Below are 27599 nucleotides of genomic sequence, written 5' to 3'. Positions count from 1 at the left end.
CCGAGGGGAAAATCCTGGCCACTCAGTTTGGGGTCCGTCAGGGTCACTCGGCTCCTGACAAATTTCAGCCTTGGTTCAAACATGGACAAAGGCCAGAGTGACTGCCCTTGATATCGAGGCAGCATTTAACCAAGTGTGGCATTACAGAGCCCTAGCAAAACTAGAGTCAATGGCAATCAGGAGGAAAACTCTCCACTGATTGGAGTCAAGCATAGCAGAAAGGAAGATGGTTATGGTTGTTGGAGTTCAATCATCTCATTCCTCGGACATTGCTACAGGAGTGCATCAGGGGGGTGTCCTAGGTCCAACCATCTTCAGCTGCTTCATCAATGACCTTCCCTCCATCATAAGGTCAGAAGCGGGGTGTTTGCTAATAATTGCACAATGTTCAGCACCATTTGCCACTCCTCAGGTACTGAAGCAGTCAGTGCCCATATGCAGCAAGCCCTGGACAATATCCTGGCTTGGGATGATAAGTGGCAAGTAACATTCACGCCACACAAGCACCGGGCAATGACCATCTTCAACAGAGAGAATCTAACCATCGGTCCTTGACATTCGATAGCATTACCATCACTGAATCCCCCACTATCAATCTCCTGGGGGTCACCATTGACTAGAAACTGAACTGGACTAGCCATATAAATACCATGGCTACAACAGCAGGTCAGGGGCTGGGAGTTTTGCAGTATCTCACCTCCTGACTCTACAAAGCTGCCTGGGTGAGTGCAGCTCCAACAACACTCAAGAAGCTTGATACCATTCAGGATAAACAGGACAAAGCTGCCCGCTTGATTGGCACCCTATCCACCACCTTCAACATTCACTACCTCCACCACTGATGCACAGGTGGTATCGGGTTGTTCCATCCACAATTTGCACTGCAGCAACTCATCAAGGCTCCTTTTACAGCACCTTCAAAATGCACAACCTCTACCACCTAAAAGGACAAGGGCAGCAGATGCATGGGAACATCACCACCTTCAAGTCACACACCATCCTGACTTAGAACTAAATCGTCATCTTTCACCGTCACTGGATCAAAATCCTAGAACCCCTTTCCCATCAGCTCTGTGAGTGTATCTATATCACACAGACTGCAGCAGTTCAAGAAGGCCACCACCACCTTCTCAAGGGTAATTAGGGGTGGCCAATAATTGCTGACCTAACCAGCAACACCCACATCTCGTGAAAGAATAAATTAAAATAAATAAATATTCCAGGGCACCCAATATTTCAGTAAGACAGACAGAATGGCAAAGGAGGAGGGGAAGTCCTGATGTTCAAGAATGACACAAGGGCATTAATGAGGAAGGATCTGGCCTCAGAAGATCACGAAGTAGATTCAATATAGATGGAGATTAGGAATAGCAAGGTTCAGAAAGTGTTGGTGAGAGTAGTTTAAAGGAACCCTAACAATAGTTAATTACACCATCGGACAGAGCATCAAACAAGAAATTATTGAAGTGTGTAACAAAAGCAATGTAGTAATTGGAGGACTTTAATCTTGATGGACCAATCAAATTGGCAAGGCTGATCAAGGACATGAGCTTGTAGAATGTGTTTATGACAGTTTCCTGGACCAATACGTTGTGAAACTGACTAGGGATAAGCGGTTTTAGATCTAGTACTGTGTAATGAGGCTGAGTTCATTAGTAATCTCATAGAATCAAAAGATCCACTGGGAAATAGTGATCATAATACAATTGGAATTCCACATTAAGTTTGAAAGTGACAGATATAGGTATGAGGGGAGAACTGGCTAAGGCTGAATGTGTAAATAGACTAAAAGTTATGGGCTGTAAATAAACAGTAAGAAACATTTGAAGAAATAGTTTCCGTTGAAAAGCAAAACTCCCTCGCTGACAGGTTTGAAGGCTGGGGGTGGAAGGGAGAGGGGGGGAGCATGTTAAATCCAGTGGGCGGCCTGCCCATTGCCTATTTGCCGACCCTGCCCTGCCCCCACCGCAATTATACTACCGGCTAGAGTGGCACCAAGCTGCCTGCCTGGGGGACAATTGAGGAACTTAAGTGGGCAATGAACGTCCACTTAATTGCCTCATTCTGCTGCCATCCACAATTGACTGGCAGCGGGAAAGCCAGATTCCTTGAGTCACAAGAAACTATATATCCCAGCCTTAAACATGGTCAACAATGGAGCATCCACAACGCTCTGTGGCAGAGAATTCCAAAGATTCACAACACTGAGGCAGGACTTCCTGTCCCTGCAGAAATCTCGCCTCCAGCCAATTAAAGGCCAATGACTCTGGTGTATCCGGTATTCCCCTACGCTCAAAGGCAATCAAATAAAACTCCAGAATAATCACCCAATCCCATATTTCCAATTTTGAACATTGGTTTGCCTTCCTGGGCAATATTCTCCTCTTCCCCTCTCCCAGCAGCAAAGCATAATCCTGCCCTGTGCAGTATTTGTTCAACTCAGTTTACACATATCCACAAAATCTCCATTCTTGTTTCCAATCCCAACAATTAATTGACCCAGCCTTGGCTGGCAAGTGATATACATATTACACCACCCCTCAGTGACAAGAAGAGAGAATGGAATTGAGGAAATTTCTCATCTCAAGCCTCACCTGAGGTTGGTTAATTTTAAGTCTGTGTCACTGTAGCTCTATGCTCACATGGGGACAATTAGGAAGTTTTAGTTCCAATTCTAATTATGTCAAAATGACAGCCACTTCAAATTTTAGTTACTGTTATATTGTATTAGGCTCTAATTGCATAAGCAGAAATGTGAGCTCCATTTAGAACACAAAAAAGCATGGAATGTAAAAAAGCTATGGGTATTTTGGAAAAAGGATACACAGGCAGTAGAGATTTGCAAAAAAAAATTATGAGACTAGCAGGTCCGAAAGGTTATAACTATCAGGAAGACTGGGGCCCTTTTCTCTGGAAAAGGAAAGGCTAAGAGGTGACCGAAAAGAAGTCTCTACAATTATGGCCTGAATTTTCAGCTCGGCAGGCCTGGGTGCAATCATGAAATGGAATGCCGACCACGATTTCATGGTGGCTGGCCAATTAATGGAGCGCCGCTGATATGATCAGTGCTGCCTGGGTTGGGGGCGGGAGAAGGGTGAACACTGAAGTCAGTGCTGTCATGGAGGAGCGTGGAATGAAAGCTCCCTGAAGACAGAGGGCTGCCTCAGGAAGCTGAAGAATTTAAGTGCAAAAAATAAAGATCTTAAAAACCGGGAAAAATACCCACGCATCAGAATCAGTTACTGGAACATATGGATGGTGAAAATTCTGTCCAAACATTTTTATTTTTTCTTAATTAATATTGGAAACTTCATCCCAGCCTTGGAGGAGGTTTCCTGAAAAATGCAAAGGACGCCTGGCCAATTCGCCAACCTGCCAACTGTAATGTTGGACAGGCAGCAAAAAATCCCAGTTAATTGCGCCATTAATGGGCTTAATAGCTCTCTTAATTGTCGACAGGCGTGCTTCTGAGTTTAGCATGTGCGTGCCAACCGAAATATTATGCGAGTGCGCGATGATGTCGGGATGCTCACCCGACGTCATTGCGTGAGTGCTTTTACGCTCGAGCGTGTCGGGCGCCCACATGCCAAGCAGAAAGATTTTGCCCTATGTCATGGCTCGATGGGATAGATGTAGATGTGGCGTTACCAATTTAACAGGACAAGATGCAATCTAGCACAAAAATACTTAACTAGTGGATGTCTAACTTCAGTGAGTTGAAAGGGATTGGGCCCAGGTGGATTGGAATCGCAAGCTGGTAAGCAGAACTATAACTGAACAATAAAATTCAGTGAAACTAATGGTCCCAATGCATCCATAACCATATTTTTCTTTAAAAAATGCTAGTTTCTTTAGTGAGATCAATTACACATTTCCTTCATGGGAGAAGGAAGGGTATTCACAGATGGAACTCCCTGGCTGGCTAAAGATACAAAAGTTAAAATTAAATACAAAAGGAGGCTTATAACAATTGTAAATACCTTAGAGAACCAAGCTGAATATATAAAGTAGAGAGAGTATCTTTTATAAAGGGAAATAAGAGGGAAAGACGGCATATGAGCCAACAGAAATCTGTTAAAGTCAAATCATGCTTGATAACGTGATCAAGTCCTTAGATGAAGTCAGGAAGAGGGCTGAGTGTATTGTGGTTTATGTTGCATATGTGGACTTCCAAAAGGTGTTTGGCAAAGTACAACATAATAGACTTCTGAGCAAAATTAAAACCTGTGGGATTAAAGGGACAGTGACATCATGGGTACAAAATTGGCTAAGGGACAGAAAGCACAAAATGGTGGTGAACGGTTGTTTTTCCAGAATGGATGAAAGCCTATAGTTCCCCAGGGGCAGGTACTCAAGCCACCACTCTTTTGATATATATTAATGAGTTTCGTGGTGGCAAAAATATCAAAAGCAAAAACCCACAAACAAAACAGTTTCTTCCAATCAAATCTCATTTGTTAATTTTAAATGTCACTGTGCTCAAAACTCATCAAATCTTTGGAAGTGAGAGATATTGAAGACAGATTCCATCTAATACAGGTAAAACAATGAGGCTGAGAATATGAAAAAGCAAACAGCAGAGGGCAAAAGGGAAAGAGGAGAAGAGGGGACATGGAAAATGGGGAAGACAGGCGGAACGAAGAAAAGACAAGTTGTAGCAATGCAAAGTACATTACCATGCTTCCGGTCACCTCCTTCTGGCGAGCAGCATCAACAATTTGAGTTCTCAGCATGAGAACCTCCTCCTTGCGCACTTCTAGCTCCTCATTGGCTACCCTCAGCTGATTTAGCAATACAGTGTAAGCATTTTCCACATCGTTAGTTGGATTCTCCCCAATTGCCTTCTCTGCTATGGTTTTTCTCAGCTCATTGAGCTCATTCTTCAGTTTCTTGTTTTCAGATTCCAGCTCTTGTCGCTGTGTAAGGAATTGGAAAGTGTCATTATGCAATTCAACTAATGTTTAGGGAAAGTGAAAATTTCAAAATCGAGGTTGATAGATATTTTTTTATTAGTCAAGGGTGACGGAAGCAAGGCAGGGAGATGCAGTTAAGATTCGGATCGATCATGACCTCTTTGAATGGCAGAATAGACTCAAGGGGTTGAATGGTCTAATCCTATAGTAGTTCTCATGGTCTGTTACTCATATTTTTCTTGCAGCGTCCTTGAGACTTGAAGAGGGTGAAAGTAGTAATCATTTGTACTTCTGCTAGAAACTACCTGCTGACGGACAAGATTAGCTGTGATGCCTTCCATGAAAACAGGCTGACTGGGCTAAGACATGAAGAATTGGCACTTGAGCAAGAAACCAAAAGACAAGTACCTATGAAGCCATTCCCCAAAAATGACCACTATCTTCAGTACAGGATGTATAAAAAAAGACTAAGGTTGGAATTTTCTGGCCCCTCCCACTGGCAGGATCTTCTGGTCCTGCCAACATCATTGAACGTTTGAATGACTTGCCGCATCTACCATGGGGGAACCTCCGGCCTAAGATGTAAGTTTATTGCCTGAAAAAAGGGTTTGCAAGGATTTCATTCAACTTACAAACATGAGTGGATATAAGCTTCCTTATTCCTTCATGGGATGTGGGCTTTACTGGAAAGTTCAGTACTTGTTGCCCATCCCTAATTAGCCCTTAAACTGAGTGGCTTGCTTGGTCATTTCAGCAGGTAGTTAAGAGTCAAACACATTGCTGTGGGTCTGGAGTCACACATAGGCCAGACCAGAGATTTCCTTCCCTAATAGACATTAGTGAATCAGATGTGTTTTTATGACAATCAATGATGGTTTCATGGTCACCATTATTGAGATGAGCTTTCAATTCCAGATTTTATTAACTGAATTTAAATTCCACCAGCTGCCATGGTGGGATTTGAACCCACACCCCCTGGGCATTAGCCTAGGCCTCCAGATTACTAGTCCAGTGACATTACCACTAGACAATTGTCTTTGTGATCAGTGACAGATCAATTCCTACAGAAATGCTAAGGTACTTCTTCACCTCCACCAATTTTTTTCTACATTCAAGAGAACTGTGTGCTCCTCCATTTCTGGCCTCATATCTCAGGCCTGAATTTTCATAAAGCTGGAAGGACTCCGTGCCTTAGCCAAAATGGCACAGGTGCCCCATTTCTGGAAGTCCCACCACCGAACCTGGCCCCCATCTTTATCACTGGGGGGGTGGGGGGGGGGTCTGCAGAATGGGGAAGCTTGTACTTTGCAAATTTATGGTTTACGTAGGCAGTTGCACATGTCAAAATGTAGTTGCCTACAAACAGAAGCAATTTTCATTGTTGGGATGTCCAACACATGGCCTGTGGGCTTTAGACTTTTGAGGAAAAGGTCTAAAGCCAATCGAGTTATTTGAAGAGGCCAGGATTCCCCTTTGGGATTGTAAAGAGTAGTCAGGGAAAGTAAAAAGTGGCTAAGCTCTCTGTAACTTAAATCATTTAAATCCCAGCCCTTAAGTTTTTGAAAAAAATCACCCAGCCCGTGGTTGAAAAAAAAATCAATGCTTGCTATTTCATTGTTTGTTGACATAAGTCTGGGGTTATAATTGTAGGATTAGTGCTACTTGACTGATTCAACAACCTATCAATATCACAGTATGGGGGCCTATAAGTTTACGGTTTGATTGACAGCTCCAATTGTTTATAAAGAGATTAGCTGCCTTTGATGTGGGGCTATGAATACAAATGTTAGCTCTCATAAGGGATTAAGTACTTGAAGGAATTTTTAAAAATTCTTTCCTGTAGTATGGCCATCGCTGGCTTGGCCAGCATTTATTTCCCATTCCCAATTTCCCTTGAGAATGCAGTGGTGAGCAGCATTCTTGAACTGTAGGGGCCAAATTCACCCCCCGTTAGGGGGGTTGTGCGGGGGCAGGTGGGAGTGAGCACGAATCCAATCGGTGCCCCCAGTTGGGTGCGCACCACCATTTTACGTGGGTGGGCCAATTAAGGCCTACCCAGTGTGACGCTCGCCTGGAAGTGCTGAGCGCTCCCTGGGTTTGGGGGGGGGGTGTGCGGTTTCCCTAAGTCTGGGCCTGTGCTCTTTCACACATGCATGCGGTTCAAACAGTTAAATAAAGAATTGAAAATATTTTAAGACATGTCCCCTCATGAGCTGGGACATGTCAAGGAACATTATTTTAAAAATTTATTTAATTTATAAACACTTCATGAAATCTCAAATCTCATCCTGACTGTGGATGAGGTTCCATTAAAAATGCAAAGCTGCCTGGGCCCTTCACCTGCCCGCCAATCTTAAGGATGGACAGGCAGCTCATTTAATTGATTTAATTAGTTTTAAACAAGACTTAATAGGCCTTTGACAGTTTGGTGGGCCCTCGGCTGCGCGCCCACTGAACTGAAAATCTAAATGACGGGCAGTGACATTGGAATGCCCGCCCAACGTCACCATGCGTCATTTTATGCATCGGTGAGCGTGGGCACTGAAAGGAAAATTCTCCCCAGTGATGCATGTGGTGTCGGTGCACCCAGAGTGTTGTTAGGGAGGGAGTTCCAGGATTTTGACCCAGTGACAGCGAAGGAACGGTGATATATTTCCAAGTCAAGATGGTGAGTGGCTTGGAGGGGAACTTCCAAGTGGTGGTGTTCCCATGTGTCTACTGCCCTTGTCCTTCTAGATGATAGCGGTCATGAGTTTGGAAGCTAAGGAGCCTTGGTGAGTTTCTGCAGTGCATCTTGCAGATGGTACACACTGCTGCTACTGTGTGTCAATGGTGGAAGGTGTGAATGCTTGTGTCAATCCAGTGGGCTGCTTTGTCCTGGATGCTGTCATGCTTTTTGAGTGTTGTTGGAGCTGTACTCATCTAGGCAAGTGGAGAATATTCCATCATACTTCTGACTTGTGCCATGTAGATAATGGACAGGCTTTTGGGAGTCAGGTGGTGAGTCATTTGCCACAGGATTCCTAGCCTCTACCTGCTCTTGTAGCCACGGTATTTATATGGCTAATCCGGTTTAGTTTCTAGTCAATGGTAACCCCCAAGATATGGATAGTAGGTGATTCAGCAATGGTAATGCCTTTGAATGTCAAGGGGTGATAGTTAGATTGTCTCTTGTTGAAGATGGTCATTGCCTGACACTTGTGTGGCGCGAACATTACCTGCCACTTGTCAGCCCAAGCCTGGGTATTGTCCAGGTCTTATGGACACGGACTGCTTCAGTATTTGAGGAGTTGAGAATGGTGCTGAACATTGCATAATCAGCGAACTTCCCCATTTCTGACCTTATGATGGAAGGAAGGTCATTGATGAAGCAGCTGAAGATAGTTAGGCCTAGGACACTACCCTGAGGAACTTCTGCAGTGATATTCTGGAACTCAGATGATTGACCTCCAACAATCACAACCATCTTCCTTTGTGCCTCCAACCATGGTATGACTGCAATCTTTTTGCATCTGTCTTTACTAAACAGAAGGATATCTGGGAGGAGGAAAATCCTGAAATGATCAAGTGTGTGAGATGGGTAATCTTATAACTGATAAAAGAAAAATTTTAGATGAGGTTGTTAGACTAAAGAAGAGCAAAACACAAACACGATACATCCTGGGATTCCGTGGGAGATGGGAGTATTTTGTTGATGTCCCTGGAATTATGGTTGGAATTTACTTATGGCGTCATAGCTCCTGACATAGGGTCGGGAGGGCGACAGTATTCTGTCGCGGGTCTCCTGCGGTCAGCGGAACGCAATCATGCATCAGCTGTCCAATTAACCGAGATGGCATGGAGGGCCCAAGTGATCACGTACCAGGGACAGGTGACCTGCGGAGCACCTTACCCAGGTGCTGCTGCTGGTACCATTTTTGAAAGGCAGCCAGAACAACACTCCGTATAAAAGCAAAGTTAAAGTAACTGCTTCTGTGGACGTGAAAGGAGCTGATTGTCTAATTGTGAGAACCTTTAAATTACAATTTAGGTAACCATAATGAGGAAATCATCCATGACATAAGCCTGCAGTACTGGTTGTGTCATAAAGTTTAATCCAGAGGATGTGCCACAGTGTAGTCCCAGGATTGTCCCAAGGTTTAGCAATTCATGACCAAGGAGGCAAAGTCATAAGTGCTGACAGAGGTCAGCAGCCGAGGGGTCCAGCAGCAAGTTGGGAGTAGTACCACAAAAGGATGAATGACCTTCACTGAACTGCAAGGGTGAGCTTTAGTGAATGTCATGCAAACAGTGGCTGAAAGGTGGGTGCGGACAATGGGGTCACTCAGCCTCTAACTGATTGATTGTGCCTTCAAACCTATCCTGTGAACCCTCAGCATATCTCATGATCATTGGAAGCATACGTTTTTCCATCCTCCTCTCAGTCCAATACACTGCACAAAGTGCAGGCATAGGAGGGAGATGCGTGTCCAGTAGATGCAAGTCCAGTAGAGTTTGGTGTATCTGGCTTTAAGAGTGAGGACCGTGTGTACATTGCAATTAGCTTCCACCAAAATGGTAGAATACTGCACTCAGGGTTGATCTTTCAAAGTGTATAATATGAGGACCTAATCGTATTCCTCCTTTCTTAATAGGAACAAGGCAGATGACATGCCGTGTGAACATCTTCTCAGATGTTAAGAGTGGTCCAGTCTCAGAGGGTGCAGTGTCACATCATTCCTCTGTAGCAGGCACCAGCAGAGACACATCCCGCTGGGTAGATGCACGTGAATCGGCTCTGGGTCACAATGTGATGAGCGCCTCACTGTTGAACAGTTGCAGTTGACGGAAGCTGTAACAGCTGAGGCCACTGACAGTCAGAGGGCTGCTAGAGGCCAGTCCATGCTGCGCTTCAGGCTGATGAAGGGCCTCTAATGAGGGGTACACTCAGGCTGCTGGAGTTGTGGAGACTGACGGGAGAATCTGGCAGAGCTACCTGGCGCATCGAGGAGGCATGCATGTGCGATGGAGAAGTCTATCAAGACCGTGGCCTCTTCCATGTCTCAGGTGGGCAAGTACATTGCTTCTTTCATGGAGAGTTGGTGACCATCAAGGACAGGCAGTCGCAGGAGACCACACCAGAGTGCCTGGTTATAGTGCCAACCTACAGACCATTGCTGGCATCATGACAACAGTATTGCACTGGGTCAATGAGAGGTGGACGGTGCCCCTGGAAATCCTTCAAGGAGCAGCTCCATCTGCGGAAAGCAGGGAGGCTCCACACTGGACAGGGAGGTGTGAGGAGCACCAGCTGAAAAACTAGAGTTGTCCTCTCTCCTAGGGTAGCCCAACCTCTACTGACCCCTCTGCCAAACTCCTCCAGCAGCCCACAGCGGATGCCCCTATTTACTCTGAACCATTGAGGCCTGCAGCACTGAGAGGACATGTGCCATGGTCATCAAATGCCACAGGGCTGTTCTCTTTTTGAGGAGATAACAGATATCAGAGATGGGCAAAGTGGAGTGGATGTAGTGTATATGAACTATAGGAAAACATTTGACAAGGTACCACATGGGGTAAGGAATTAGAGGAAGAATTACAAACTAGATTAACAATTGGTTAAAAGGACAAAAACAGGCAGTAGGAGTTAAGAGGAGAGAGAGTTGCATAGTGGTATGTGGACAAGCAATTCAGAGGCCCAGGCTAGTGCACTGGGTACACGGATTCAAATCCCACCATGGCAGCTGGTAGAATGCAAATTCAATTGATTAATAAATATGGAATTGGAAACTAGTGACCATGAAACAATTGTCATTTAAAAAAAAAAATCTAGCTCCTTTAGGGAAGAAAAACTGCCATCCTTACCTGGTCTCTATCCACAGCTATGTGGTTAACTTTCAACTACCCTTTTAAATGGCCGAGCAAGTCACTCCGTTGTACCAAACCGTTACCAGTTGGACCGCAGCAATTCAAGGGAGCGGCTCACCACCATTCTCAAGGACAATTAAGGATTAGTGATGGGCAACAAATGCTGGACTTGCCAGTGATACCCACATCCCAACAAAGAATAGAAATGGGGAGCTTTTCAGAGTGGTTGAAGTGTGTAGTGGTTTGCACAGGATTCAGTTCTGCTTACTGTGTATCAATAATTCTATTGCATTAAAATATAACATTTTTTTAATGACTCATTGCATTGGGTCATCCCAGAGAAAGTGGCCTAGGGCCTCTTGAAACTTGTTTATTCTTATTCTTAGTGGGAAACATGCATTCAATCACCTTACTTTGTAAGCAATATCCCAATTAACTCATCTCGTACCTTTAAACTGTCATAGGCCAAGTCTGCTGTTTGTTCATTGTCTGGGATGCTGTTGTACTCATTCACCTGCACAGAAGGAAGACAATGTCAATGGGAGAAAAATACCTGGAAAAAATACAATACTCTCCATTTTCTTAAGATTTTTTTCTTAAAAATATTGACTTATTTGAGGATATAAATACACAGGTAGAGGCAGCCTTCCTGTACATTACCCCATCCAAGAGGCAATTCTTTATATGTACCTCTAATCAGAGCATTGGCAAGTATTTGACGTCAAGGACTCAGCACAACTAACACTTTATGTCCACCCACATCAGTGGATGTGGCTTGACACTGAGTGTCCCACACAGCCAAGGACATCAAAGTTAATTGCAGCCTCCCATCTGCTATTCAAATGATATAAGGAACTCAATATAGACTAGGGATTAAATCTAGGATTGTCTGTTGTGCACAGTTCCACAATGACATTGCAGTTATCTGGCCAGCCAAATAAATCACAAATGATAAGCTTTTCAGGGGAGAAAAATAATTTTCAATCATTTGGTAAGAGCGTGTGCAATTCTTTCTGAACAGCAGTTCTATTCTAATTGTATTTAGATTTCCATATTCTTTAGTGAGAGCAAAAGTACTCGATTATCCATAGATTATGCTTCTGTATTGCACTGAGCAGTATGGGAAAACTTTACCTTCACAAAACAACTCTTTCTTAATTTGTAGAAGAGATTATCTTCAGCGCACATTTGGGGAATTAAGGCCATCATGAGAGATAATACTACTTCATAGTATTTCAGAGAAAATAAAATTCAGGTTTTTTTTTAAAGGATGTTAAGGAACTGGAGAGGAAGCAGAGAAGCTTCATTGGAATGATACCAGGGATGAGGGAAAAGCAAAGCACTGCAGATGCAGGAAATCTTCAAATACAAACAAAAAATGCTGGAAATATTCAGCAGGCCAGGCAACATCTGTGAAAAGAAACAGAGTTCATGGACAGAATTTTTAGGTCGGCATGCGGGCATGTGCCCGACCCAATCAGACACAAAATCACAAGAGACGACATCGGGCGAGCGTCCCAACGTCATTCCGTGCTCGCGCGATATTTCGGTTGGTGAGCGCACGCAAGTGTCGAAAACACGCCCGCCAACAATTAAGATGACAATTAAAGTTGTTAAGGTTCCAACTGTCCCAGATTTTTCATGGTCCGTCCAATCTTACAGTTGGTGGACAGGCGAATCTCCCAGGCGGACTTTACACTTTGATGAAACCTCATTCAACAGTGGGATGAGGTTTCCGTTATTAAATTTAAAAACATAAAAATGTATTGATAGAATTTTCATCATGTTTATGTTCAGCTGACTGATTCTGATGCGTGGACATTTTTTTTCCAGATTTTATCATCTTTATTTATTGGTTTTCAATTCTTAGCTCCCTGAGGCAGCTCTCTGCCTTCATTCGGTGCTCCACAGCACCCGCACTTACGTCAGCGCCTGCACGCTTCCCACCCCCACCCCAGCAGCACTGAGCATTTCAGCGCGCGCTTCATGCTGGCTGGCCGTTAATTGGTCAGTGGCGTGAAATCACGGTTGGGGGCTGATCATGGGTGGCTGTCTGTTCCCTGGCCACTCCTGGGGCCTGTCAATCACATTCACATGCCGACCTAAAAATCCTGCTCCATGTTTCAGGTTGAGATTCTGATGATAGATCATCTTAACCTGAAATGTTAACTCTGTTTCTTTCCACAGATGCTGCCTGCTGAGTATTTCCAGCATTTTGTTTTTTTTTCCTAGGGATGAGGGACAACATATGGAGAGGTCAGAGAAGCTGGAATTGTTCTCCTCAGAGCAGAGGGGCTGATTTAATAACCGTGTTCAAAACTATTAAAGAGCTTTGATAGAGTAGACAGGGAGAAAGTGTTTCTTTTGGCAGGAGGATCTGTAAACAGAGGACAAAGGATTAATATAACAGCAAGTGAACCACAGGGAAATGAGGGGAAATTATTTTGCGCAATGAATTATTTGGAATGCAGAGCCAGAAAGGTTAGTGGAAGTAAATTCAATAGTAAGTTTCAAAGAGAATTGGACGTACACTTGAAAAGAAAAACAAAACTACTTTATGGGAAAAGAGCAGGGAAATAGGACTAATTGGATCGCTGTTTTAAAGAGCTGGCATAGGCATAATGATCTGAGTTACCTCCTTCTGTGCTCTGTGATTCTATGCATGTATCAGAAGATAAATTGGTCTGACAAATGTCAATGCAATTTATTTTAACTTAAAACCAAATCTTGCAACAGATTTCTGTAGTGATATATACAGTATTTCATGATTATCAACATGTGCTTCACCTACTGGGATATTTACTACCTATAGGACAGGATATAGCCGATATAATTTTTCTTGGAATAGGAGGACTGAAACAGAATTGTCCTACATTCCTCATTTCTGCTCTCCTGGCCTATGCTTAGTTAAGCCAACTTTAACCTCCTGAATGCCAAGTCCATCAAACACCATTGCATGATCATAGTCCATTAGCCAGACTGAATTCACTGTGGGTTACCCCACTCTTAGTTGTGACATGCACAATGTCCCTTACCGTGCACTGTTTTTGATAGCATAATTTGACATTTTTTTAAAAGAACATTGTCTCCTTCTGCAGCATGTTGCTTTTATTAAAATGATCTCTAATCATGGCATAAATTTCTTCCTACTGTGTACTTCTATTTGGGGACTGTTTTTCTCCTCATCCTCTACCCTATGTCTCATGAAGGAAGGGTGCTATGGTTTCATAAACACTGGTGTCACCCTGCCCAAACTACTGGTGATGTTGGACAGTGATAATTTTCAGCTATTTAACATCATCTGGGCCTCATCCAAAATCCAAACCTGCAACAAGAAAAGGAATCTGCAGCAACTATTCCCTTCACTAATCAATAGGTGATGAGGCTAACTATAGGAGCCCAATGGCTGCTGCAGCTGAAATCAGAGCAGGAATTGAACCCAGAAGCTTCCAGGTTTGTATGGCTCTGTAACACATCAGATAATGCACTTGGTCCACGAGCTATTGACGAGAGAGATTGCTTTTGACAAGGAAACCTCCATTATCATTTAATAGCAAATAGGTTGCCTGTGATAATGTAAATAAAGTTGGTACTGAGACATGAAGCTTGGTGAATTTTGTATTTTCAAGCGCGTTCACGCAAAGTTTCGTCGCCCATTTATTACCATACCACCTTTTTTGTTTCCGCAGCTTCTTTTTGCTCAATCTCAGTTCGCAGTGACTTTCTTTCTTGTTCCAGTTCCCGTACTCGCTTCTGCAGTTTCAGGAATATAGTCATATCCATGGCAGCATTCTCCAAGCCAGCTTCCTGTGAAGAAAAAAAGATCTGAAATACACCAAACCAGGCAATCTTCCATGAAAGACAGCTTCCTCCATTGGCTCATAACGATTTATCATTAAATGTATTGCTACATTACAAGAATAGCTATGCATTACACCAAGGTGACTGCACAATACACCAACATTTCTGCCCATGGCATCACAAAGCTCATGTGTGACTGTTCATCATAATCAAGTGTAGTCAACAAGATCTGTGTGCTTGTTCATTAATTTCTCTTTCTTTTTTTTAAAAAATCCTCTGAAGCAAAAGGACATAATGTTCCCAAGATGGATTTCAGGATGGCTACTGAGCTTCTGGGACATGCAAAGGTCAAACCAAAGAAGTCAAACTGGTCTAATGGAGGGTCTAAAGTTAGGAGGTATTGTAAATTTTGCTTGTTTTACCATTGGAACGAGGGGATTGGGTAAACCGGGAAACGTATGTGCAGAACACTCCCTTAGGAAATCAATTGGGATAGGAAGAGATTGAAAACGGAGCGGATGATACATAGCCTATGGATGGATGGTATAGTGACGTGCCTTTCCTGCTTCCTAAATTTTAAATCAAGTGATATCACAGAGAACAGTTCCAAAAATCACAGTCCACCAAAAATTTGTTGGAGGGTCAAATCAAACCTACCCAACACACACTGATAACTTTGAAAGGAATAGAAGCTGGAGACAGTTAAGCACCCAGATTTCTAGTGTTATTCTTTAATCATGCTCAGCATAACCTCAACAGTTAGAAGAGCAGTAAGTTATGATTTTGAATGCACTGTCTGAAAGGGTGGTGGAAGCCAAATAACTTTCAAAAAGGAGATGACAAGGTATTTTAAAAAAAGACAATATTTATAGGGCTATTGGAAAAGATCAGGGAAGTGGCATTAATTAGAGATGTCTTTCAAACAGCTGACACAGGCATAATGGGCTAAATGGCCTCCTTCTGCATTGTATGATTTTATGTTTAGAAAAATGCTGCACATCTGATTATTTTAGATGCACTGTTAGTGCTTTTTCTCATTGTTTCTTGCTAAATTGTATGTATTTGTGTTGTGAAGTTACAGAATTCAAAATCTGTCCTGAGTCTCACCTCCACCAACTGTACTGCATCCTCTGTATCCCCAACCTCAGATGTAGAGATGGAAGGGTAGTTAGAATCTGATCCGAGACTGCTTTGATTGGAGGGGTTTCTCCGGTGGCCTGGAGTGTGCTGTAATAATTTTATAAATAAATGGGAATTAGTGGAATGAAAGAAAAGATTAATTGACAAAGTACTTTTAAAACCTTCGGAACTCCACAACGTTATAGTATCACCATGTCATACAATGCTGACATCCTTACCTGAGCTGACCATGTCTTAGGGAATTGTTTTATATCACAGAGCTCCCCAAATGACACAGTAGATAAAGATATTTCACTCACTCACTTTTCCAGAACTGGTTCATCCAATTCAAGGTCATGGGGAGTTGGAGCCTATCCCAACAGGCAATGGGTGCTAGGCGGAGTACACCCAGGATGGGACACCATCACAGAGCACATACTCACTCACATACAAAAAGGGGCTATTTACCAAAGCCAATCTACCTAACCAGCACATCTTTGGGTGTTGGGAGGAAACTGGAGCACCCAGCGGAAACCCACACAGACACAGGGAGAATGTGCAAACTCCACACAGTCAACACCCAAGGTCAGGATCAAACCCGGGTCCCTGGAGCTGTGAGGCAGCAACTCTAAACCACTACACCACTGTGTCGCCCACATAAAGGTACTTTCCAAAGTGAAACTGAGCCAAACAAGCCAGAGAATCCCATATTAAATTCCTAATCTGGATGTTTAATTAATTTCAAAAATTTAATCTGTGTATCTCTGGTCGAGGGCGGAGAATATTGACTGTAGTTTCTTCCTCCCAGTCCTGAGGGTGCATGAATATAGCATGAGGCCAGAACTGTGATGTTTTCCAAGGATAGTCTCCCTAAACTCACATCACTTATCGCATAAGAAGAATGGTCACTTGAAAGAATGATGTTGGACTGCCAGTGCCAAAAACCTACTTTGTTAGCAGGTTCAGGGGAGAAAATGAGCTGAAGAATAAAGCTATATTTACCTTTCACACTATTTTTCTATTGTTGTAGGCTGAATTCCTATTTTTCCACCAACCTGGAAGATATGACTGGCTTAATTTGTAGGCCTTAAACACAACTCTCAACAGTCCTCTTTAATTGGCTGTTGAGACACTATTCAAGTGTTGATGAAGATTTGTTGATGGTGCTTTGAAAACATGCAACATAGGGATTTACAATGGGCATCCAAAACTCATTTGTGTTCAAGTGTGGCCCCTGTACCTCGGATCCACTCCAGATGTAAGATCACTCTATCATATTGATAAGCTCCAACAGAGCAAAATACTCTTGCAGGACTGTGATTGGTCATGATTTGCTCCTATCATGTCTCCACTCTGGGAATGAGGTAATTGCAGGACTGTGATTAGTCATGATTTGCTCCTAGCATGTCTCCACTCTGGGTATCAGGTAATCCCAAGGTCCTTGTGCTTCCAGTAAGAAGCCTTAGTCACATAAAGTTTGATTCTCTGACCTATATTGTTATCGTCTTATCTCTGACTCATAGCCCACATGAGCATAGCATCCACCGGGAGCAGAGGACCTCCTCCCATTCTTCCTGAGACATGATAGGGGCAATCTTAATCCTGCTGGATTGACAGCTAAAATCACCAGTTACTTACCTGCCACTGGATTGCCAGAAGCCGCCACATCCTATTTTCACCTGATCTGCCAATGAACTTTTAAATCCCATGCAAATTGGGTCCCGATGACATCATTGGGATCCAAATGCAATTTTGACTAGGTGTTCTAAACAGAAAATGACAGTTTTCTTGGTAGATTGAACATTGTTTCTAGCAGCCTCGTTAGCTGGGAAATGACATAAATGACTTTGATGCCCTCTTTTCATCTGCTCTGTCTGTGAGCTTCCAACATCTACACGAGACACTGTGCACCCTATCCACGACCATCTCTGTTGCACCTTTAGAAGTGGAAATTGGCCCTAAATTCTGGGTATTTCCTGACACAAATTGCACCAGAGTTCAGAAATATATGCAAGTCCTGCTCAATCTCAAATGTTGGGCATTTTCACTATATATATTTGTGCTTTAAAAAAAACCTAATTAACATGTATGGCTTTAGAAAATCACCTTAATTAAGGTAATCTCCTCACGCAGATTGTCGTAGCGCTGCTCCAGACGGGAATACTCTTTCAGGAGGTTTTGATAACGAGAGCGTTCTTCATCCAGTTCCTTCTTTGCCAGCTCATTTTCCTTCGCTGTCTTCTGTGTAAATCTTTCTGTAGATACAATGCAATCCTGTTATAGGCAATGGGTTGAAGTGGAAAAAAATATTGCTAATCAGATTCACATGTTCCCTGTGTACTTGGTTTGCTGTGCTTATTCACACTTAAAAGGAAAACTCCAATTGACATAATTTAGGAACATAGAGCTGAATCTTCAGCTCGGCGGGTGGGTGGGATTGGTGATCCCGGGTGCGGCCAGGAAACAGGTCCTCGCTGCGATTAGCCCATGACCGCGATTTCACACTGGCTGGCCAATTAAAGCCCACCCACTGTGAAACGCGGCTTCCCAATGGCTGGGAAGGGCCGGGCGGGGGCCTGTTGGCTGCCAGGTCCAATGGTGACCCGGCGGCTAGTTTAAAAATGGCACAGGCAGCCCCTTGAAGGCTGTCAGTGAAGAAGCATACAGTCTGCATTGTGGAGATGGTACTTATGGCCTCGGCAGAGGCTGGAGACGCTAGGCGGGAGGGCACTTGGCCCCTCCCGTTTTCAGAAGAGTGCCTCACGGTCCTCCTGGAGGAGGATGCTGCTAGAAGGGACACCCTTGTACCAAGGGACAGAAGGAGGAGGCCACCATGCCTGATGAAAGCCTGGGAGGAGGTGGCAGCCTAGGTGAGCAGCCTTGACGTTGTGCGGCACACAGGGGTGCAGTGCCACAAGAGGTTCAATTACCTGCTGCAAAGACCTGCTGCACTCAGGAAGAATGAGTACCATGTTGGCATGGGTCAGTGTGGTGAAGTGTTTAGGGCTAGTCATCCCCCCGTGAAGCTCAGGGGTGTTAGCATCTGAGTGCCAACTGTTCAATGACGCTGGAGGTGGCCAAGGGGATGAGACCTGGCAGCTTGGACTGATTGCCTTGCAGACCGAGGGCCACGGCTCGGATGTGCCCTGAAAGGTGTTCCTCAGGTTGGGTCAGCCAGGCAGCAAAGGCGCTGCAGGTAGAGAGTGAACTAATCATTGCTTCTCTATCCTTTCAGCAGAAGGCTAGCCATAGCCAATTGGAGAGGTCATGGACAGGCGGAGGCCCACCCAACCTGCTGCTGCTGACCAGGTTCAAGCAGGACACCCTGGAGCTGGAGTGCTGGCATTTTCCAAGTGCAACCAGTCATGGAGAGGCAGGGGTGTCGGATGAAGGTAAAATCGCAGTGCACGGAGGTGAGAGTTTTGGCTTGTGCAACCACTCTAGTGTGGTCTCTTAATTGATGGGAGCCCCAAACCTTGAGTCCCCGTTGATCATTGAAAGACGATGGCACCATGATGCAGATCTCCATTGTCTCACCTGGCATGCACAGTGATGGTGTGATAACTTTAACTAATGACATGTCCTTGTTCTCCCTTAGAATCGCCAGCATGTACTTGCTCTCTGGACCTAGAAGGGCCACCTCTGATGCCAGAGGACTGCCGGGCTTCATCTGCACCTTCATCACACCCACTCTCTGAACCAGGCACCAGGACAGATACCAGCTCCTTGGTGGGCGTTAGATTGTCAGCTACATTGTCAGTGTACATTGCTGAGGGCACTTCACACTCGCTTGAGGTGCGGGCGGAGGTAGAGAGTGCCCAGCGCGCCGGCTGAAGGAGGACTGCTGGAGACCAGGATGATGCTGTGTCAAAGACAGGTGATGAACCTCTGGAGTCGTCCATTAGGTGGCAGCTGCTGGACATCCAGCAGTATGTGCGGGAGGATAGGATCTGGCAGAGATCTATGAGGGTATGTGTGCCATGGTCTCTGTTGTGGATGAGTCCACGGAGAGCATAAGCAATCAGCAGCAGCAGAATTGTACTCAAAAATAACCTGTAATCTCATGGCCTCCCCACTCTACAATTACCATCAAGCCAGAGAATCAACCCTGGTTCAATGAAGAGTGCAGGAGGGCACGGCAGGAGCAACACCAGGCATACCTAAAAATGAGTTGTCAATATGGTGAAGCTATAACACAGGACTACTTGCAAGCCAAACAGCATAACCAACAAGTGATAAACAGGGCTATGCAATCCCACAACCAACGGATCAGATCTAAGCTCAGCAGTCCTACCACATCCAGTCGTGAATGGTGGTGGACAATTAAACAACTCACTGGAGGAGGAGGCTCCACAAATATCCCCATTCTCAATGATGGAGGAGCCCAGCATATCAGTGCAAATATAAGGGTGAAGCATTTGCTACAACCTTCAGCCAGAAGTGTCGATTGGATGATCCATTCAGCCTCCTCCGGAGGTCCCCAGCCTCACACATGCCAGTCTTCAGCCAATCTGATTCACTCCACGTGATATCAAGAAACAGCTGAAGGCACTGGATACTGTAAAGACTATGGACCCTGGCAATATTCCGGCAATGGTACTGAAGACTTGTGCTGCAGAACTTGCCACGCGCCTAGCCAAGCTGGACCAGTACAGCTACAACACTGATATCTATCCGGCTATGTGGAAAATTGCCCAGGTATGTCCTGTACACAAAAAGCAGGACAATCCAACTCAGCCAATTTCTGGCCCATCAGTCTACTCTTGATCATCAGTAAAGTGATGGAAGGGGTCATCAACAGTGCTATCAAGGGGCACTTGCTTAGCAATAACCTGCTCACTGACACCCAGTTCAGGTTCCGCCAGGGCCACTCGTGCCTGACCTCATTACAGCCTTGGTTCAAACATGGACAAAAGAGCTGAACTCCTGAGGTGCGGAGACAGTGACTGCCCTTGACATCAAAGCAGCATTTGACCGAGTGTGGCATCAAGGAGCCCTAACAAAACTGGAGTCAATGGGAATTAGGGGGAAAACCTTTTGCTGTTTAGAGCCATACCTAGCACAAAGGAAAATGGTTGTGGTTATTGGAGATCAGCCATCTCAGCTTCAGTACTTCACTACAGTAGTTCCTCAGGGTAGTGTCCTCGGCCCAACCGTCTTCAGCTGCTTCATCTGTGAACTTTCTTCCATCATAAGGTCAGAAGTGGGGATGTTCACTGATGATTCCATAATGTTCAGCACCATTCGTGACTCCTCAGATACTGAAACAGTCCAAGTCCAAGTGCAGCAAGACCTGGGCAATATCAAGGCTTGGGCTGACAAGTGGCAAGTAACATTCACGCCACATAGGTGCAAGGCAAAGACCACCTCCAACAAAAGAGAGTCCAACCATCGCCCCTTGATGTTCAATGGCATTACCATCACTGAATCTCCCATTATCAACATCCTGGGGGTTACCATTGACCAGAAACTGAACTGGACTAGTCATATAAATACTGTGGCTACAAGAGTAGGTCAGAGGCTAGGAATCGTGCGATGAGTATCTCACCTCCCAACTCCCCAAAGCCTCTCCGCCATCCACAAGGCACAAGTCAGGAGTGTGATGGAATACTCCCAATTGCCTGGATGAGTACAGTTCCCACTCTGGTCCGTCAATGGCAAGCAGGGAGGTCCAGAGCGACCTGACATTGGCACACAACCTGCCCATTGTCTCTGTGGGCTCCTCCCAGAGCGCTCCAGATGGCGGCAGCAGTTCCACCACCCCACTGTGACATTAGATGAGGCTGCGATGATGAGGAGATACCAGCTGTGGCACTAGCTGCACCCTCCCAGGTGGGGCCAGCACAGGCTCCACTGACCAGAGGATGACCACCAAGGTCATCAAGGCCAACAAGACACCAGGGTCAGCAGGCTGTCTCTAATGTCCCTGCCAGCAAGGTGGGGGGGTGAGGGGGGCACCAAGACACAGCACTCGCAAATGTAAGTTTAAGGCACCATGAGCATAAGAGTTCACTGGTGACTTCTGTTCAGTTATGTTTGGTTTATATGTCTACTGGTGTGGACATCAACATGTTATGGCACAGCCAATGGTAAATCGGTAAATGCTGAGCTGCTCAAATCCCAAAGGGAAACTTGAAACAACTGCCACAATGTTTTGCAATTTGTATATTTATTTCGAGATGCGAGCCTTGAATTCAGTAGTAATACATCCATCGAGTCTTAGAGGGTTTTTACAAAAGTAAATTAAACATTTATTAATAAAAGAAATAATTTTTAAGCACATACATAGATCTACAAATTATATGATAACGCCTAGCCCTCCTGATTAATCTATCTCCCAGTTACACCTCCATTAAGGCAACAGTAAAACATATAGATTTTAAAAGACCCAGGCGAAGCACACACCCTGGACAGTCAAATGCAAAATGAGTTTTTCTCAGCTTCGGTTCCCTGTAGACAGCAGCTTCAGGCTTAGATGCTGGAGACTTTTCACACATGTGTTAGATGTTAGAATGCCTGTCCTTACACACAGCCTTCTCTCCTTTGGACTTTACTTCTCTAATAATAAAAGTCTATCATAGTACTAATTTTACCTCTAATCTTTGGGAAAAATAAACACACTGGCCAGGATTTTCCTGTTGGCGATTTGGGGGTAGGGCCCGCTCGCCAACAGGAAAATGATGCAGGATGACGTCAGGAGAAACCCCCGACGTCATCCCGGTCCCTTTAAATTTTCAGGAAGGTGGGTGGACAGCGAAATCAGCTGTCTGCCCGCTGACCTGTCAATGGCCAATTAAGGCCATTGACAGGATAGTTAAGTATGTTAAAGACCTGCCCGTCCAACCTTAAGGTTGGCGGGCAGGCCAGGAGCCCCAGTTGGCTCCTGATTATACATGAAACTTCATCCACTGACGGGATGAGGTTTCATGTCCGTTTTTTAAAAGTTTCATAAAGTTTATGTGTTTCTTATTAACATGTCCCATCTCGTGTGACATTGTCACATAAGGGGGACATGTTAATAATTTTAATATTTTTCTATTTTTGGAGTTTTTTTTAACCTGTCAGTAATCTCCCTGAGATAACACTTGGTCTCAGGTAGCAGTGCGCTCTTTCGAGCACATACGCGAAAGAGCACACTTTGACAGATGGGGACTCCCTACCCCTCCCCCCCAACCACCACCCCCGCACAGGAAGCGCATAAGCACTTCCTGTTGGGAAGGCTGCTAGGCGGGCCTTAATTGGCCCGCCCACTCAAAATGGCAGTGAGCCCCATTTCGGCGGCGGAGTTCGGCTGCCTGCCCGCCGCCAAGCCGGTGGGGACCGCCAGCCCACAAGGGCAAAATTCTGCCCGCTGTTTCTTACCTTCTTCTGGCTAGGTGAAACAATTCACCCCCTCTTTTGAATTCAAGTTAGTCTGGTTTATTTAAAAATGCAAATGTTCGCTTTACATTTCACATTCACACATGTTTACCTATTTAGCATTTCAAACCCAGCTTCTCTTCTTACATCAAAGCCTTCAGACCAGCTGTCCTTAATTCAGTTAAGTCCCACACACATACACACACTCACAGGCCCATAGACACAGAAGCCACTATTACTCTATAATAAATTCCAATAACATTTTGAAAATTATTATATCTTTCTGGCAAATGCCAATAATGGTCACGTCAATATGATTTGAATGTGACAATAAGATTAAATTTGCTTTTCTTGTGATGGCCTGAGTATGCTTCACCTATTTTTTGGTGCAGGGTATGCCAGTATTTGATGCTGGACGTGAGTGGCTCTGAACTTTATTCCACAGGCACTGAATGGATTTTGGGTTCATATGACGGGGCATTTCAGACATCCTGGATGGAAGCGGCAGCCCTGGCATGAGGTGGGAGTGGATCTTTGGCAGCCTAGCTAAAAGAGCGTTGGATCAAGGCAAGCCTGGTATCCCTGCCTCCCTGGAGGTCACAGAGATCTGCCTCCATGCCCTCAGCATTCTCCTCACCGTGCTCCTCTTCTGACTCACTACTGGATTCATCCTCTGTGGCCTGTGGAGCTGTCCAAAGATCCTCTGCCTCCAGTGGATCCTCCCCTTGCCAGAGCCAGATTGTGGAGAGCGCAGCATGCAACCATGATCAGTGACACCTGCTCTGGGGGGTATTGTAGTGCTCCCCCTGAACGGTCCAGGCATTGGAAGTACATCTTCAGAAGACCTATGGTCCTCTCTATCACCGCCCTTGTGGAGGCATGACCCATATTATAACGGTGCTCTGCCTTTGTCCTTGGGTGGCGAAGAGGCGTCATAAGCCACCTTTTAAATGGATAGCCCTTGTCACCCAGCAGCCATCCATCCAATCGGGCTGGAGCACTGAAGATCCTCGGCACCTAGGAGTGTCTGAGGATGTAAGCATCATGGGAGCTGCCAGGGTATCTTGCACAGACCTGAAGAATATGCGTCTTGTGGTCACAAACTATCTGCATGTTCATGGAGTGGAATCCCTTCCTATTGACAAAGGCACCTGGCTGATCCGCTGGCGCTTTGATGGCCACGTGAGTGCAGTCAATTGCACCCTGGATGCAGGGGAACCCAGCAATTGCTGCAAACCCTCTGGTTCGCCTAGCATGGCTGGCCTCGTCTGTACAGAAATGAATAAATGTTATGACCCACCTGAATAGAGCTTCTGTCACCAGCTTGACCCACCTGTTGACAACTGATTGGGACACTCCACACTGATGCCCCACTGAGCCCTGGAAAGAGCCAGAGGCATAAAATTTGAGGGCCACTGTGACCTTCAGTGCCACTGGCATGGGGTGTCCACTCACACAGTTGGAGGTGATCTCAGGCCCAATCATATGACAAACAGAGGTCACATTCTCCCTCGAAAGGTGGAGCCTCCTTTGGCACTGCACCTCAGACATGTTGAGGTAGCTGCATCGCTGCCTATAAACCATGGCAGCAGGATAGTGGCATCTTCTGCGGCCCCTTCCACCTTGAGCTACCTGAAGGCCTTGCGCCCCTTGTGCTTGCACCACTCCTCCCATCGGTCACTCTCCTGGAAGCTCATAGGGTCACCTGGCCTCCTCTCCCTTCTGCCCCTCTCTTCCTCCTCAGAGGAGGTGCCTCCAGCGGAGACCACAATCCCCAGTACCAGGGTAAAAGGCGGTCGTGTGACACCTGAAAGGGTCCACACGGTCTGAATTCTCCAGGGTCCTTGGAGACACCAATGAGTCCTCACATGCAGCCTGGAAATACTAACAACGAAGTCCCAAACTGAAATGAAGCTGCCAAGTACCAATAAGCAACCAGCAGCAAACTATCTCCAACACTCCTCCCTACTCACACTGGCAATGCTGCTGACCCTTTTTATCCTGCCCATGGATGAGGTTTTGCAAAATGTCGGCTGATCGCCGGTCCGTGCGACAAGAGCAAAATCACATTGGCAACATGAGATTGCCACTTTAATTGACGGCGGGCGTGGCTCCGACACCTGTGTGTGCCCGCCAACCGAAATATCTCGCGAGTGCAGGATGACATCAGGATGCACACCCGACGCCATCTTGCGCGATTTTACGCCCAATCGGGTCAGGCGCACGCCTGCCTGATCAGCGTAAAACTCAGCCCATAGAAACAGGAGTAGGTCAGTTAGCCTCTCCAGTCTGTTTGCCTTTCAATGGGAGTTTCAGCAGGCATGAATTTTGGGTATGTTACACACAAAAACGACACAGTGGAAAAAAATCCTGCAATTGAGCAAAACAATGAGCCTTTCACTGTTTATAGCACTAAGAAAGGATTACTTAATGCATGTTAAGGTGAGAATACAAATATTAAGGAATGGAAAGGCAGTGTTTAAGAACAAATCACATAATTTCACATGTTTCATAAGGTACAGCTATCCCTAACATTTTCGAATAGATAGCTCACAGCAGTATTAGTGGATCCAGATCAGTCCCTCCTATGTTCGAGAATGTCATATGCACAGTCAGATCTCATTCTTATGCCTCTAAATCACAGGTGTTTTAGAGGGCCATAGGCAAAACTAGAGAAACTTGGCACCATCACAATAATTCATCTCACCTGCTAGATCCTTGGACTCATTCTTGATGCTCTGGTTCAGTTCCTCTTTCTCATCTTTCAGCAGTGTGTTCTCCTTCTCCAGATCCAGCACACGCTAGCAAGAGAAAATCAAAAGCAACCACTTTACCACATAGTTACTGATTTAAATGCTACTTCCTTTAGGTAAAAGAACATTAAATATTAAACCTTCTAAAGTGAGTAGGAGGTTTTTCTTCCCAACCGCAATTATCTCTCATTGTCACAGAGTGTTGTCTTGCACTGTGATATATTTCCAAGGTGTCTGCCATACTCCTGCGACTCATGTGTCATCCTTGGCAACCAGCATCAGTAAATTATTAAACTAGGAATGGCACTGCACTCAGACATGCACTTTCCAGCAGTGATCAGGATGCCAAGTTTTGTTTACATAGAATTTGCAGCATAGAAACGGGTCATTTGGCCCAACCTGTCTATGCTCCACATGAGCTTCTTCCCACTCTACTTGATCTCACCCTATATTTTTTTCTTCCTCATATATTTACCAACTAAATACCAGTAAATACATCTATGCTATTTGCCTCAACCACTCCATGTGGCAGCAAGTTCCACATTCACAACACTCCAAGTAAAGAAGTTTCTCCTGAATTCATTGGGATGGCAGGACTGACATATGAGGAGGGATTGAGTCGATTAGGATTATATTCACTCAAGTTCAGAAGAATGAGGAGGGATCTCATAGAAACCTATAAAATTCTAACAGGACTAGACAGGGTAGACGCAGGAAGGATGTTCCTGATGATGGGGCAGTCCAGAACCAGGGATCACAGTCTGAGGATATGGGGTAGACCATTTAGGACTGAGACGAGGTGAAATTTCTTCACCCAGAGAGTGGTGAGCCTGTGGAATTCGTTACCACAGAAAGTAGTTGAGACCAAAACATTATATGTTTTCAAGAAGGATTAAATATAGCTCTTGGGGCAAAAGGGATCAAAGGGTATGGGGAGAAAGCGGGAGCAGGCTATTGAGTTGGATGATCAGCCATGATCATAATGAATGGCGGAGCAGGCTTGAAGGGCCAAATGGCCTACTCCTGTTCCTAGTTTCTATGTTTTTATTATTGGATTCATTAGCACCTATTTTTGGCCTTTAGTTCTGGACTTTCCCCACAAATAGACATTGTAGCATAGGTCCCAAATAACATTTGGGAGAAACATAAAATTAAAATGAGAGAGCACATTGATTAAGTTATCTCTGAAGGCCATTGGCCAGAATTTCCCAGCCCCTTACACTGGCAGGATCTTCCGTTCCCGCTGATGCGAACGGAGATTTCAATGGTTCACCGGCCCTGCTGCAGGGGAACCCACTGCAGGAGGGCTGGATCATTCCAGCCTTTAAATGAGTCCACACACCGGAGATGATTTTGGAATAGAGAAGGGATTGAGCTGAGAAGGTGGTTAGATGAAGTTAGATAAATAAAAATGGATGACACCAATTGCATTTTCTTGTTCTTAAAAAGTGCCATTTTTTTTATATAAGGGTTACACAGGAGCTTTCTACCGCAATTCAGAAGAAAAGTCATACAGACTTGAAATGCTAACTCTGTTTTTCTCGCCACAGATGCTGTTAGACCTGCTGAGGTTTTCCAGCATTTTCTGTTTTTGTTTCAGAAGAAATTGTGTCTGATTTATCCAGCGCAATTCCATCAGAAGCAATTCAGAATTTCAATTTCTAAACATACTTTTAAGAACATAAGAAATAGGAACAGGAGTAGACCATTCGGCCCCTTGAGCCTGCTCCACCGATCAATAAGATCATGGCTGATCTTCCTGTGTTTCGATTTCCACATTTCCATCTAACCCCGCTAACCTTTGATT

At 44.9% G+C, this 27599-nt stretch overlaps 1 protein-coding gene across 2 annotated transcripts in view; it reads right to left on the bottom strand.

Annotated features, from left to right (window-relative positions):
- The window catches only part of myo5b (myosin VB), a 338678-nt gene that overhangs the window by 30319 nt on the left and 280760 nt on the right, over window positions 1–27599 (bottom strand). The window contains exons 23-28 of one of the 2 annotated variants that reach the window (XM_041190990.1): window positions 25747–25840; window positions 17787–17935; window positions 15669–15788; window positions 14430–14567; window positions 11209–11274; window positions 4677–4916 (exon numbers count right to left, since the gene is read on the bottom strand). In XM_041190990.1, coding sequence (XP_041046924.1) covers window positions 4677–4916; window positions 11209–11274; window positions 14430–14567; window positions 15669–15788; window positions 17787–17935; window positions 25747–25840 — 807 coding nt within the window. The remainder of the gene's footprint in view (window positions 1–4676; window positions 4917–11208; window positions 11275–14429; window positions 14568–15668; window positions 15789–17786; window positions 17936–25746; window positions 25841–27599) is intronic. The other variant, XM_041190998.1, reaches the window with a different exon arrangement.

The sequence above is a fragment of the Carcharodon carcharias genome, chromosome 1 (assembly GCF_017639515.1).
Source record: "Carcharodon carcharias isolate sCarCar2 chromosome 1, sCarCar2.pri, whole genome shotgun sequence".
NCBI classification, from domain to species: Eukaryota; Metazoa; Chordata; class Chondrichthyes; order Lamniformes; family Lamnidae; genus Carcharodon; species Carcharodon carcharias.
This window is presented reverse-complemented; position numbering and strand designations above follow the sequence as displayed.